This window comes from Microcaecilia unicolor, chromosome 1 (genome assembly GCF_901765095.1).
Source record: "Microcaecilia unicolor chromosome 1, aMicUni1.1, whole genome shotgun sequence".
NCBI lineage: Eukaryota > Metazoa > Chordata > Amphibia > Gymnophiona > Siphonopidae > Microcaecilia > Microcaecilia unicolor.
The window spans coordinates 750,522,199-750,537,345 of record NC_044031.1 but is presented as its reverse complement, the minus strand read 5'-3'; the positions used below and the strand labels follow the sequence as shown (position 1 = coordinate 750,537,345).

Below are 15,147 nucleotides of genomic sequence, written 5' to 3'. Positions count from 1 at the left end.
CCAAAAATATCAATAATATACATGAGAGAAACAAGAAATGCAATTTTCAGCTGATAGAAGGACTGGAATAAGTTAAACACTGGCCACAGCATTTAATTTAATCCATGTGATCAGCACTGAATATCACCACTAAACAGATCAGAGGTGACTCTATAACTTGGCACCTCAATTTAAAAGCTACAATAGGGTGCACTTAGCACCAATACTGTAATGGCACCTAAGCCTGCCTAAGTCATGATATAATACTAACGCAAACTTGCATTACATACCAAAACTTAGGTGCGACCCATTGACGTCATGTGTATACGTTTGCATCATGAAGTGTGCTAAGTGATGCATGTAACTGATAGTATTCTATAAGTCATGCATATTACCCACACTAGCCCACTCCTCAAGTCACTTCACTGGCTCCCTGTCCGCTTCCGCATTCAGTTTAAACTTCTCGTACTGACCTTTATATGCATCCACTCTGCAGCCCCCCCATTACCTCTCCTCTCTCATCTCTCCCTACATTCCTCCCCTTGAACTCCGCTCACTGGACAAGTCTCTCTTGTCGTCCCCCTTCTCCTCCACTGCTAACTCCAGGCTTCGCTCCTTTTCTCTCGCGGCACCTTATGCCTAGAATAGACTTCCTGGACCTATACGTCTAGCTCCATCTCTACCTGTTTTCAAATCGATGCTGAAAACCCACCTTTTCACTGCTGCTTTTAGCTCCTAGCCACAATTGCCCTCCCCTTGTCCCTTCCTCCCTTCTCACCCATTACTTCCCTCACCCGTAACTCTCTTGTCTGTCTGTATTATTTAGATTGTAAGCTCTTTTGAGCAGGGACGGTCTCTTTGTGTTCAGCGCTGCGTGCGTCTGGTAGCGCTATACAAATGCTAATAATAATATTACTTGGTGCCACGCCTATGGTCTACTCATGCTTCTCCCATGCTTACACCCACCTTGGAATTATGCGCTGTAGTACTTAGGTGCTCATTTATAGCGAAATGCCAATTAAAGGCGCCTTTCACATGTGTAAGTGGTACATAGCTCTGGGCACAAGTTTATGGAATTTTAGCCCACCTTCGTTCGACCCCAAATCCAGCACTTTTTATGGCTCATATTGGACTGTTCAGTTAGATACTCAAGTACTTTCTGTATAAGTTTTGAAAATATATGGATGTTTGTTTGTTTGTTTGTTTTTTAGATTCTTAACATACCGCCTTTCTCTGGTACAACCAAAGCAGCTTACAAATCACATACAGGTGCTTTCTCTGTTCCTAAAGGGCTCACACTAAGTTATACATTCACCAACCACCAGTAAGCACAGAAGTTCATTTGAACATTGGCACAAACATAATTTTAACTCACTGGATTATAAATGACATCCATCTCCAAATAAATGACTCCTTTTGATGCTTGTCCCAGGTCCTTGTTCTTCAATATATAACCCTTTTGCTGTCCATTTTTAATCTATAACATAAAAAGCACATGCATAGCAAATAAACATTAGAGTACAAATAAACAATAGAATGCATTGATTTTCATATACTATGTGATTGTCTCAACACTAAAATTACCAATTGCAAGAGAAGGATGGATGATATAATCTAATATAATAATTTGCTCCTTCAACATTCCAATGTGTCTCACTGGGATCGTAACCACCTGCTGACATCACTCCTCCAACGTTCTCCTCCAACGTTCCAATGTGTGTCACTGGGATTGTAACCACCTGCTGACATCACTCTTCCAACGTTCTCTGTCCCCCCCTCCCTCCCAGTTCCTTAGGACCCTGGAACTGGGAGGGAGGGACAGAGGGACAGAGGAAGGGGGACCCTGGAAATGGGAGGAAGGGAGGGGGATACTGTAACTTGGAGGGGGGAGGGAGGGAGGTGGAGGGGGCAGGGGAGAGATGCTGTACATGGATGGATGGAGGGGCAGGGCACAGAGGAAGTTGCCTGCATATGGATGAATGCAGGGGAGAGAGCATAATGCAGGGGAGGGAGGGGACCCTGAAACTCGGAGGGAGGCAGGGAGGGGGTGACCCTGGAACTTGGAGGGAGGGAGGGGGACAACAACCCTTGAACTCGGAGGGAGGGAGGGAGGGGGACGACCCTGGAACTCGGAGGGCGGGAGGGAGAGGGGGCCCTGGCACACACTCTCATGCTCACACACACACTCTCTCTCTCACAGACACACTCGCACCCAGTCTCACTCTCTCTCTGTCACACAGACACACTCGCACATTCACTCTCTCTCTCACACACAGTCACTCTCACACACACTCTCTCAAACATACACACTCCGAGGAAAACCTTGCTAGCGCCCGTTTCATTTGTGTCAGAAACGGGCCTTTTTTACTAGTTGCATATAAAAAGCTACAGCTCATCCATATATTGTAGTCATTTTCAATTGAGTACTGCAATTATCAGCATTGAGTCTGCTCGGGAAGTCAAAAAACGCCCGTATATATAGTTCAAAGATAATAGCCACTTATTCAAAAAGAATTTCTCTTTTACCTCCCTCTGTTTACAAAGCCGCGTGGCAATGCCAACACAGCTCATTCAAAGTGAATGGGCTGTGTCAGCATTACAGCACCGACAGCCGCTAGCGTGGCTTTGTAAACAGGGGATTAGTGATTAAAAATGTTGTGACCATAACAGTTCAAGAAAAACTACTTTGGAAGTTGAGGTGTCTTTACCTAAACCATAAGTGACCCATCTTTTGATCTTCAAACCAATGATAAATACTCTATAGTTGTTACATAAAGCAAGGGTTTATATTTATATTTATGGTTTTTGTCAAATTTTGGACATGCCAAGTCTAAGCGATGTATTGTTATAACCAACTTCCAAAGAAAGAACAGAGCTCCAAAAAAAATGATAGGAAAGTACCCAGTCTCACAAAGATAAAGTTCCAGTCTTATACAATAAAACAAAGACATATAAAATCAAAGCCATATAACATCATCGTGATTGCTTCTGTTCTCAATCTGTCCGCTAATGAAAACGGGGATGTTTTTAAATGACTTTTGAAGTTCTTAAAAGAGGCTTCAACATGAAGTCCCAAAGACAAACTATTCCAGAGAAAAGGTGCTAGAAAGAAAAAAAAACACTAGTTGTTGTTGACCCATGATGGTGATGGTGATGGAAGAACTAATTGATGATCGTTAAGGGAGGGGAATATCCCGTTCTAAAGGGCTTCATATGCATTGCAAGCTATACACTTGAAAGCTGATTTGACATGAACGTGTTATGGCCATCTCTCCTTACTACCGAATGGAAGATCTGGATTTGACTCTTGACTCATGTGGGGTTTCTTCTACTATGGTTCTCCTACAATGCTTGGGACTGTTGAGATTGCAAACTAACATTCATAGTTACCGATATTTGCTACTGCATCTGTGCACTAAAACCATTTAATGCAGTGAGATCGTTACCAATAACGTGCGAAAAACAATAGCACATGTAAGTAACTGTAACTGTTAGTTCTCTCTTCCCCAACAAATGTTAGATCCCTGAAGGCCTTATTAAAAACTAAATAAGCCCTGATACACATGCAGAGTGCACGCATCGTTACATCATAATTACTGGAGAAATACATAAAGAATTTTTTATAATAAGTCAAAGTTTGATCAGATACTTATCAGAGGAAGATAAGCCAGTTCACTACAGGCCAAAATACAGCTTTGTCGAGATTTGAAAATATTGGTATTTAAACATACATATTGCTACCATGTCCAGTTGATAGAGATGATAATATTAGCTAAATCATGAAATGTTTCTCTGACATTAATGGAAATGGGAAGGGAGTGACTGGAAGAGTGATTTCATGTTAGAAGGGAGAGGTCTCTTTCCTGCCAAATGCTATGCCACCTCCTCCATGTCCAATAGTTATTTAACAGATATACAGCTTTCCTGGCAGCTGGACAGAGGAAGGGGTACTCCCTAAAGAAATAGTTTCCTTCCTAAGCTGTATCCAGAAAGGAATTTCTGTTTCTGGTAATGCCTCCGTACATAGTTCTACTTAACTAGATTTTGGCTCAAATACAAAAGAGGAAAATACGGGCTGTGTGCTCATTTTCTACACTTATAAGAAGGGTAGCTGTATATCATACCGGAGAAACTCCATTGCAAATGGCGGTGTCCAACTGTTCCTACTGTGCATTCTCAATTTTTATTTATTTATATATTTATTTATTACATTTGTATCCCACATTATCCCACCTCTTTGCAGGCTCAATGTGGCTTACAATTCATGGTGGATACTGGAAATAGAAGAGTATACATTTGGTTTTACAGAAAGCTTTGGGTACATGATGGTGAAATACATGATCGTGTTAGAGCAAAGACATTAAAGAGCATAAAGAACGTTTCTGGATATCTTAAAGAATGAACAGTTACACGTGTTGATCTTTGTGGTATATTCTGTCGAAGAGATAAGTTTTCGGCAGTTTGCGGAAGTTGGTCATTTCATAGACCGTTTTCAGGTTGCGTGGCAGCGCGTTCCAGAACTGTGTGCTTGTAGAGGAGAAAGTTGATGCATGCATTAATTTGTATTTCAAGCCTTTACACATGGGAGGATGGAGATTGAGGAATGTGCGAGAGGATTCATTTCCCAACAAATCTGTCATTTCAGGGGGCTAAGTTACAACTTTAGAAACACTCTCTTCCCCTTTCACCCACTAGCGGTCAACGCTCTGAACGAAAGAGACATTGACTATGAGGGCTCTGCCAACCAAACTGGTCAACTGCTTTGTAGCATTCAATGTAAAAATTAAAACCAGGATATAAAAAGTTCTACAGTGGTTTGATTTAGCTCGTCAAAGGCAGTGGCCATGAATTTGATTCTGTAACCAAAGAGACCGATATACTAACCAGCGAACATTCTCATAAACATGATTGCACTTGAAAAAATGGCAACTACTGTGAATTCCTATTCACGATCATTGCCATTTCTATGCATGGAATTCTGCATTTTCAAAGACATTATGCAAAACATAGGTAAAATGGTTAATGAGCTTTCGACTCATGCATATCAACCCATTAGTAATTTTGCCTTTGCCATATCACGCTTAGCAAATCTCAGAAAGTAGTAATTTAAAAAAACTAAAAATTGCCCAAACTTAACTACACCTCAGGGAGAGATAGATATATATATTTTTGTGAACCTGCCAATCCATAAAATCCAGTCCCTGTGAGATTCAGGGACATTTCCAGGAGACATTTTGCCTCCTTAGATTGGGGAAGATGATACAATGTTAAACACAAAATAAAAGTAAACAGTTAACTTTAAGATTCACAGCAACAAAATAATGCTGCTTTTTTGTAGTCATTGATCAGCCTTAAGTGTGTTTGTCGAAGTTTTGGCACACCAACGAGCCTTTACAATAGTTTTCTATAATGGCTTGATTGCACCTATACGCTGTTGTAGAATTGGATGTAATCACATCCTATTGTGGTACCTATATCAAATTCCAAGTTATAGAATTGCCCCAATAACTTTTATACAAGTGCAGGGCAATTCTATTAAGGCACGTCTATATCTGGGTATCTAGACGATGGCACCTGTTCTATAAAAGAAAATAGACATCCACTTTCCTTTACAGAATATTGGTATAACAGGTAAAACACATGCAAATATTTAGACATGACCACTTGCAATAGCCATAGGGTTATACATGTTTACACCTTGATGGCTCAAACGCATGCAGAAATTATTATATTCTATACTTTATGCACGTTCCACCCACTTTCAAACTACGCAACATCGCATTTAGGTGCCAGTTTATAGACTAGAGCGTGGCCGGAATATCGACATTTATGCACATGTGTTCACATTCACACAGTATTCTGGTCATTTCCATGCATTCTTTTCACCTAAATGTTGACGCCCTCCTTACAGAATTACTCCAACTCACAACTGTGTGTTCTATGCCTACCGAGCTTAAAGTTATACTCAACAAAAAGTAGACACCATGTTCACTTAAGAAGTATTTATACAGGGGAAAAAAGCCTCATATTTGAGCTTATTTTCGAAAGAGATCGCCGGCCATCTTCCGACACACATCAGGAGATGGCCGGCGATCTCCTGATCCCGGCCAAATCGGTATAATCAAAAGCCGATTTTGGCCGGCGCCAACCGCTTTTCATCGCGGAGCTAGCCAACCTTCAAGGGAGGGTACAGAAGGCGGGGCGTGGTTACGAGATGGCCGGCTTCGCCCGATAATGAAAAAAAGATGGCCGGCTCGGATAAGCATTTCACCGGCTGGACTTGGTCCATTTATTTTTAGGACCAAGTCACAAAAAAGTTCCCCAACTGACCAGATGACCACCAGAGGGAATCGAGGATCACCTCCCCTTACTCCCCCCAGTGGTAACCAACCCCCTTCCACCCAAAAAAATAAGTAAAATATTTTTTGCCAGCCTCAATGCCAGCCTGAAATGTCATACCCAGCTCCCTGACAGCAGTATGCAGGTCCCTGGAGCAGTATTTAGTGGGTGCAGTGCACTTCAGGCAGAAAGACACAGGCACACACCCCCACCTGTTCCACTTGTGGTGGTTAATGTTGAGCCCTCCAAACCCCCCCAAAACCCACTATACCCACATGTAGGTGCCCCTTTCACCCCTTAGGGCTATGGTAATGGTGTAGAGTTGTGGGAAGTGGGTTTTGGTGGGGATTTGGGGGGCTCAGCACCCAAGGTAAGGGAGCTATGCACCTGGTAGCTTTTTTTTTTTTAAATTTTTAGAAGTGCCCCCTAGGGTGCCCAATTGGTATCCTGGCATATCAGGGGGGCCAGTGCACTACAAATGCTGGCTCCTCCCACGACCAAAGGGTTTGCATTTTGCTGGGTTTGAGATGGCTGGGCCCGGTTTCCATTATGGCTGAAAACCGAAGCCAGCCATCTCTAAACCCGGCGATCTCAACATTTGACCTAAACGTTGAGATTTATCCGGCCTCAACCGTATTTCGATAATATGGTTGGCTCCGCCCCTTTGCGGAGCCGGCCCCGAAGATGGCCGGCCATATAGATGGCCGTCGCCGTTCGATTATGCCCCTCTACGTGGCTTAGTAAAAGGGCCCCCAAGTGTCTATATAGAACACCTAAATGGAGGTGCCCTGTTGTAGAATTGCCCCCCATAATGGTCTAAGCTACAGCATGTCGTTCACTTTCAGACCTCCTACTCCCAACCTAATCCTTTTCCCAGTAGTTAATTACACAAGATGCTCAGAACCAACCCAGCAGCTCAACAGTGAAGCTATGCGTGGAATACCAAGATTCATTTCATAATTTCACAAAATTATCTACGGCGAAGCGCCTGGATACATGACAGACCTAATCGACTTACCAACCAGGAACGCATCCGATTTAACACGATTATATCTAAATCTACACTACCCAAGCTGTAAAGGACTTCAATACAAATCTACCTATGGATCCAGCTTTTCCTACATAAGCACACAACTGTGGAACGTGCTACCAAAAGCCTTGAAAATGACGTACGACCACCTAAACTTCCGGAAAATACTAAAAACCACCCTGTTTAGAAAGGCATACCCTCCCGATCCAACTTAAATGCCTGACCTCGGCTACACAAGAAAACTAAAGCATGTAATCAACATAACACTACTCTTCCGCTCTACGATTCCAGTTGTGGCTCTGCCATATGAACTTCATCTTACCACAACATCACATTGTAATTGTTCACACCCGGAATCTGTAAACGCCTTTCCGGTACTATGTAAGCCACATTGAGCCTGCAAATAGGTGGGAAAATGTGGGATACAAATGTAACAAATCAAACATATAAACGGCGAGTGACCGACTCACTCGCAAATGCGCAGTAGAGACTTCCCTCTCTGTCCCGCCCCCGCGTCAATATGTGATGACGAGGGCGGGACAGAGAGGGAAACTGCGCCGCCGAGGTTGATACCGCTCCCCCCCCCCACCCGCCCACCCGAGGTCGCCGCTACCGTTACCCCCCCCCCCCCACACACACACACACACACACCCACACCCGGCCCGGGCCCTCTCTCCGCTACTAAACTTACACATCCATTCGCCGGAACGCAGCACGCACATCAGCTGAGCTGCCGTCGGCCTTCCTTCCCTGCCTGTGTCCCGTCCTCGCTGACGGCAGCTCAGCTGATGTGCGTGCTGCGTTCCGGCGAATGGATGTGTAAGTTTAGTAGCGGAGAGAGAGAGGGCCCGGGCCGGGTGGAGGGATGGCGGCGGCGGTGGCAGCGACTCCGGGGGGGGGGGGGGGGGGAGGAAGGAAGGAAGGAAAACCCCAATACCAGCCCGTTTTTACGGGCTCAACAGCTAGTAAATAAATAAAATATATCAGGTTTCTGGTCCCCAGGTTGGCCATAGCGGGGATGCTGTAGAGACAGTATTCATAAAACTAGGGGGGGAGGAGGTGGGGAAATGAGTCCCTGTCATTACTTAATGATGAAGCCTGCTGACCAGTTGTACAGTGTAGCTACAGTTGTAGCTAAGAACTACAACTGTTGTCTAAGTGGGAAGTTACGAGACAAGCAAGGTGCTGTTACCAAAAAAAGGCCAATTTCAACTGAAAAATGAAATCAAAACATGCCCTACTCTACTGCTCAAGTTCGTTTTATCCAACCTGTAGCATCAGCGATGTCTGCCTTCCTAGCACCTTTGGGAGATCTCTTCCACATGACAATACTATAAAATACTAGAGAATATAATAGATACATATCTCACATCTTATTTTATAGTTAAAAGGAAGAAGGGTTTGGATATGGTCTTCTGAGACAAGAGATACACACTGTTCTTGCAACAGCAAATGACAACTCTAAGTGTCATTTCTTCAGCCTCTATTAAATCCATACTTCCACAACAGAATTCAGATCAAACCATTGAACTGGCAGAAAATTCCAAGCAGAAGTGTTCTGCTTTGATATTTGTACTTTGTCCAGTCTGCTCAAGTCATTCTGAGAGCAGGCATCCGCCCAAACGCTTTTCTGCTTTAATTGGCAAAATGCAAGAAAAGTCCACCTAGCATTCCATTTGAATTCTTTGTGATAACCAAGAGCTTACTGATGCTGGAAAGTCTTCAAGACCCATTGACTTTTGCATTAATAATTATGGTGCATGGGCTGGATGTTGTAACAGCTTGTATTAAATCACCAATGACAAAAAAAGATTTCTTAACGTTATGTACATTTCAAGACCCCAGCAGTCTTTCCTTTTAGAAACATAGAAACATGACGGCAGATAAAGGCCATATGACCCATCCAGTCTGCCCATCCTCTGTAACCCCCAATTCTACCTGTTCCTAAGTGATTCCACATGCTTACCCCATGCCTTTTTAAATTCTGGAACAGTCCTCAACTCCACCACCTCCACCGGGAGGCCATTCCACGCCTCCAGCACCCTTTCTGTGAAATAATACGTCCTTAGGTTACTCCTAAGCCTATTCCCTCTTAACTTTGTCATATGCCCCCTCATTCCAGAGCTCTCCTTCAGTTGAAAAAGGCTCTCGTCCTGTACATGAATGCCCTTGAGATATTTAAACGTCTCTATCAAGTCTCCTCTCTGCCTCCTCTCTTCCAGCACATACATGTTGAGGTTCATAAGCCTGTCCCTATAATTTTTGCATTCAAAACCGCTTACTAATTTGGACCGACTCCATCCTGTTTATATCTTTCCATAGGTGCGGTCTCCAGAACCGCAAGCAGTACTCCAAATGCTGCCTCACCAGAGACTTATACAATGGCACTATCACCTCCTTTTTCCTGCTGGTCATGCTCCAGGGACTTGCATGCTGCTGTCAGGGAGCTGGGTATGACATCTGAGGCTGGCAAAAAAATGTTGTAAAGTTTTTTTTTTTTTTTTTAGGGTGGGAGGGGGTTGGTAACCACTGGGGGAATAAGGGGAGGTCATCCCCGATTCCGTGCGGTGGTCAGTTGGGGTACCTTTTTGAGGCTTGGTCATGAATAAAAAGGGACCAAGTGAAACTGGCGAAATGCTCGTCATCGCCGGTTTTATTTTTTCCATTATCGGGCGAAGCCGGCTATCTCTTAAACACGCCCATGTCCCACCTTCGGTACACTGCCAGCACGCCCCCTTAAACTTTCGCCAGCTCTGCGACAGGAAACCGGCGAGGGTGCCAAAAAATTGGCTTTAGATTATACAGATTTGGCTGGTCTCAGGAGATCGCCGGCCATCTCCCAATTTATGTGGGAAGATGGCCGGCGATCACTTTCGAAAATGAGCTGGATTGTTATTTAAGTTGGTATATACCACCTGCAAGCGTGAAAACAACTGAAGTGGTGCACATTTAGGTACAGTAGGAAAATTTCTGTCCCTGGCTGGCTCACAATCTGAGTTTGTACCTGAGGCAATGGAGAATTAATGGGTCCTTTTACTAAGCAAAAGGTGGCTTTAGCATGCCCTTGTGTGGGTTTTTCTCATGCGTTAAGGTCATTTTTACCGCAGCCATAACATGGCCAATTTTCTATTTTATGTATTAATAGCCATGTGCTAATGTTGCCACTCTCCACCCCTGAGACGACGCCTCAAAAATGTTTTAAATATTTTTAAAAACACGATTAGCACGCACAAATTTGACAGTTACTGCAGGATGCCTTTGTGCGTCCTGCAGTGCACCATTTTAACCTGTGTCAGGGCCCCTGAGACTTGCCCCAGACCTAGTATCAAAAAAAAAAAATGCATCTTAGGCCAGGGTGCAGCAGATCATAGTTGCCATAAGATCCTCATAAAAGCTGAAGGTTGGCAATTTGCAAACTAATCCCCAGGGCTCACAGATGGGCCTGTGTTTTTCTACATATGCAGAATGCGTCTGCATGAGATAGATACAAATTTACTGCCTCCGCTGTATGGAAATATATCACCTAGATATCTTGAGAACCCAACCCAGTTGTGGGTCCTAAGGTCTGGGTTTCCAGCAACAGGCAACACCCAGCGTCTGTTTCTACTTTTTTTTTTTGTTTTGTTACATTTGTACCCCGCGCTTTCCCACTCATGGCAGACTCAATGCGGCTTACATGGGGCAATGGAGGGTTAAGTGACTTGCCCAGAGTCACAAGGAGCTGCCTGTGCCTGCAGTGGGAATTGAATTCAGTTCCTCAGGACCAAAGTCCACCACCCTAACCACTAGGCCACTGCTCCACTGTTGCTACTATTTGAGATTCTACATGGAATGTTGCTATTCCACTAGCAACATTCCATGTAGAAGTCGGCCCTTGCAGATCACCAATGTGGCCGCGCAGGCTTCTGCTTCTGTGAGTCTGACGTCCTGCACGCAGGACGTCAGACTCACAGAAACAGAAGCCTGCGCAGCCTTTTACATGGAATGTTGCTAGTGGAATGGCAACATTCCATGTAGAATCTCCAATAGTACCAACATTCCATGTAGAATCTCCAATAGTATCTATTTTATTTTTGTTACATTTGTACCCTGCGCTTTCCCACTCATGGCAGGCTCAATGCGGCTTACAAGGGGCAATGGAGGGTTAAGTGACTTGCCCAGAGTCACAAGGAGCTGCCTGTGCCTGAACTGGGAATTGAACTCAGTTCCTCAGTTCCCCAGGACCAAAGTCCACCACCCTAATCACTAGGCCACTCCTCCACTACTTCCTAAACAGCCTTCATCAGGGGCACTGCAAAAAGATAAAAGTACATAGAATCGGATCTGTCTTAAACTCCAAAGCTGAACCATCTTGAGCAAGTGCAGTGTTCAACCCAGTGCATTTTTTTCTAGCAAAAAAAGAGCCTGTACTCAAATGCCAGGTCACCCTTCAGGGGTGGGGTGATCACTGAGGGACCCACCCCACAATAGCCAGGCCCCCTGCAACCAGTCACAGAATTCTATGACAAGGCATAATTGGTGTGTAGGGCCTGAGCACTTTCATTAAAACTTGGGGACCATGGGTCAATTTTAGCAGACAATGGAAAAGGTGTCAGCACTCAGTAGCCCCTCAAAAAAAAAAAAAAGCCCTGGTTAAACCTGAGCAGTTCTCTATGAGTTACTCACAGGAATGCATTGCAGGAAAGGACACAGAACACCCGAATCAGTCACTGTATCACAGAACTGGATGGAGCTGCCCCACCAAATCTGAGCCTATTATTTCCGTGAGGACCATTTATTCCTTTTCAGATCCCTCATTCTTCCTAGGCCTCACTGTAGATCAAGGACTCCACCGCCACATTTCTTTTACCATGGCCCCCATTCATCTACTTAGTGCCATGCTGCCTCATTCCCCTGTTACACGCTGCCTAAAGAAAATAAATAAATAAATAAACGCCTTTAAAAGCGACAATTGGCGAGAAATCCCACTTCTTTTCCTGCAATTCTGCTTGTTAGGGCTGAAAATATACATGCCCAATCAATCATATTCTCATCTCTGATTACTTTCCTGAGAAAACAGAAGCCCAATGGAAAAAAAAAGGGGGGGGGGGGGAAATCTCTTCTCTGCTTTGTGCTTAATCAGAGAAACTTTAGAATAAATTGAGCATGAACTGAATGTCCTAGAAAAAACAAAAAAGACGAAGCGATGAGGGCGGCATTGCTCCAGGCCAGGCAGGGTGTGTTAATCAACTGTGTGCTTTTGTCACACAGCCTAAAACGCTGAGAAACCGAAAGCACAGACATAGTGGATTCTACGCTTTCCCTAGCAAACTGGACCATAAATCAGTTCTCTTGCACAACCGCTGGGTACCCTGGTCCAGTATCCTGCTTCTACTCATCTTTTGAGCTGCTCGGCACAGCTGGAAGAAACGCAGCTCAGTCCCAGAGAAACCATTAATTCAGAGTAATAGAAGGAGTGAAGATAATGGTGGTAAACTTACAGACAGCAAAGGGATGGCAACTTTTCCCAGAAAATCGGGGGCTTTATCTCCATCTTCATCGAAAACTGTCACTTCCAGCACGTCATGGATATCTTTAATAGGGCTGAAATTGGAAAGCACAGACAGCGTTACAGCTCCATCCTGACAAACTCCTGCTTCATCAAAGAAGCAAGGAAGTGTTTCGCTAATTAAGCCCGCATTTCCTTGGTGGATAAAACAACCATTTAATTAAATTCAGAAATTAAATCAAACCAAGCATATTCCCAAGCCTTCCATCATGCAATAGGAAACGATGCATTTTAGACTACAAAGGGTATATGATGGTTGGTGCTTCTCTCTGTATAAATGCAAATATGAAACAATATATACAGAAATACTTCCTTGTGTTTCAGGATTCCTTTTTTAAGTGGCTGAGAACATTTTCATGGTGCCTATAAAGGTTCTGGAAGGTCATATGTAAAATCCCCTGCTAGTTAATTTCCTGTAACTTGGACCTTTGCGAAATACATCACAGCCTTAAAAACAAACAAAAAAAAAAACTAAAACAAAAATAGGCATGATATGCCGCTGGCAGCAATCAGGGGTCCTTTTACAAAGCGGCAGAAAGCCCAACGCGGGCTTACCGTTCGCCAAAAGGGAAGTACCGCCGGGCTACGGCAGTTCCCATCCCCAGTGTGCGTCATATCCGGCGCTACAAAAATATTTTTATTTTTGTAACGCTGGTGTGCACCCGGCAGTAATCGGGCAGTGCCGTGTGCTGCCTGGTTACGGCTGGGTTAGCGCAGGAGCCCTTACGGCTTCCTCAGTGGGTGGTGGTAAATGCTTTCCCCCCCCCCCCCCCCCCGAAATGGCCACGCAGCAAGTGCTTCACTTGCCGCATGGACATTTTCTGAAAAAAAAAACAAAACAAAGACCTGCCTTTTACCCACTGTGGTAAAAGGGGACCTCGGCACGCATCAAAAACTTTAACCAATGCCAGCGCAGGCCCCCTTTTGCCGCAGCTTCGTAAATGGGGCCCTTAGTGTTTTGCTGAGTGTCGTCTGTGTTAAATTCATAAATTCATGTCCGGGCACTGAGAATGATTTTCTGGGTTTCTAGAGCTGGCTAACACATAACACATAACACCTACCCTCCTCTCCTCCTTCCCGTTCACATTAATTGATTTGATTTGCTTACTTTATTTATTTTTTGTCTATTAGATTGTAAGCTCTTTGAGCAGGGACTGTCTTTCTTCTATGTTTGTGCAGCGCTGCGTATGCCTTGTAGCGCTATAGAAGTGATAAGTAGTAGTAGTAGTCTCTTGTAACCAGAGCTAATATTGTGATGTCATAATGCCTCAGGCCACCAATAAGAGCCAACCTCATCAGTGATGTCACAATGGCTTGATTGTCCTATACTTGGCTCACTTTTATTACATAGCTCTTTGAGCAGGGACTGTCTTTCTTCTATGTTTGTGCAGCGCTGCGTATGCCTTGTAGCGCTATAAAAATACTAAATAGTAGTAGTAGTAGCAATATTCAGCCCTTAACCGGCTATAAGTTAATGCATAAATATGACCTTGACGTCAATTAGTAGTTACGTGCGGAAATGCCTTGAGCCTATTCTATAATCCCTGGGCCTAATTTCCATCGTGCTCAACTCTATGGATGGGGCATGGGCGGATCAGGGAATGCCTGGAAATCAGACACAGGGCTATAGAATACTATCATTACCGCGTCTAACTACCGGAACTTCACTTTGGCTGACGTAAATGCTCGCGCCTAAAGTTAGGCAGAAGAATGCACATTTCAGCTAGTATTCTATAACGACAGTTCCACGTGGAACTGCCATTATGGAATCTGTGTTTAGCCCACATCATCCCGACGCCTAACTTTGGATGTCCTTGACTGAATTTTCAGTAGTAGAGGCTGACTAAAAGACAAATCTAATGCTGGAGATACTGTGAGGAAATATTTATTGCTGCTGATACAAAGGGACCCGACACGGTCCGTGTTTCGGCGTCATGAAACGCCTACATCAGGGGTCTCGTAATAATTCTAAAAGACATAAAAGTGTAATATACAAATATAATGCGTATATAAAAAACACACTTCATCATTTATTTATTTATTATCCTTTATACATTATGGTTTCTAGATTGTCATATGCAAAGTGTGTTTTTTATATATGCATTATCCTATATAATAAAACACACCTCCAACGTTCTGAAGCTGACTGCATGGCTGAGGCATTCCTGCTCTCTGTATCCATCTCCTGAATTGACATCACGTACTTCCGGGTTTTTCACAAGCAGAAGTGACCAACCACACGAGGTTTCTC

General features: G+C 44.0%; 1 protein-coding gene across 1 annotated transcript in view; it reads right to left on the bottom strand.

The window, feature by feature from the left end:
• MCTP2 (multiple C2 and transmembrane domain containing 2) overlaps positions 1–15,147 on the bottom strand; it is a 376,016-nt gene that overhangs the window by 124,496 nt on the left and 236,373 nt on the right. Inside the window, exons 14-15 of the mRNA XM_030189721.1 lie at positions 12,829–12,931; positions 1,355–1,456 (exon numbers count right to left, since the gene is read on the bottom strand). Coding sequence (XP_030045581.1) covers positions 1,355–1,456; positions 12,829–12,931 — 205 coding nt within the window. The remainder of the gene's footprint in view (positions 1–1,354; positions 1,457–12,828; positions 12,932–15,147) is intronic.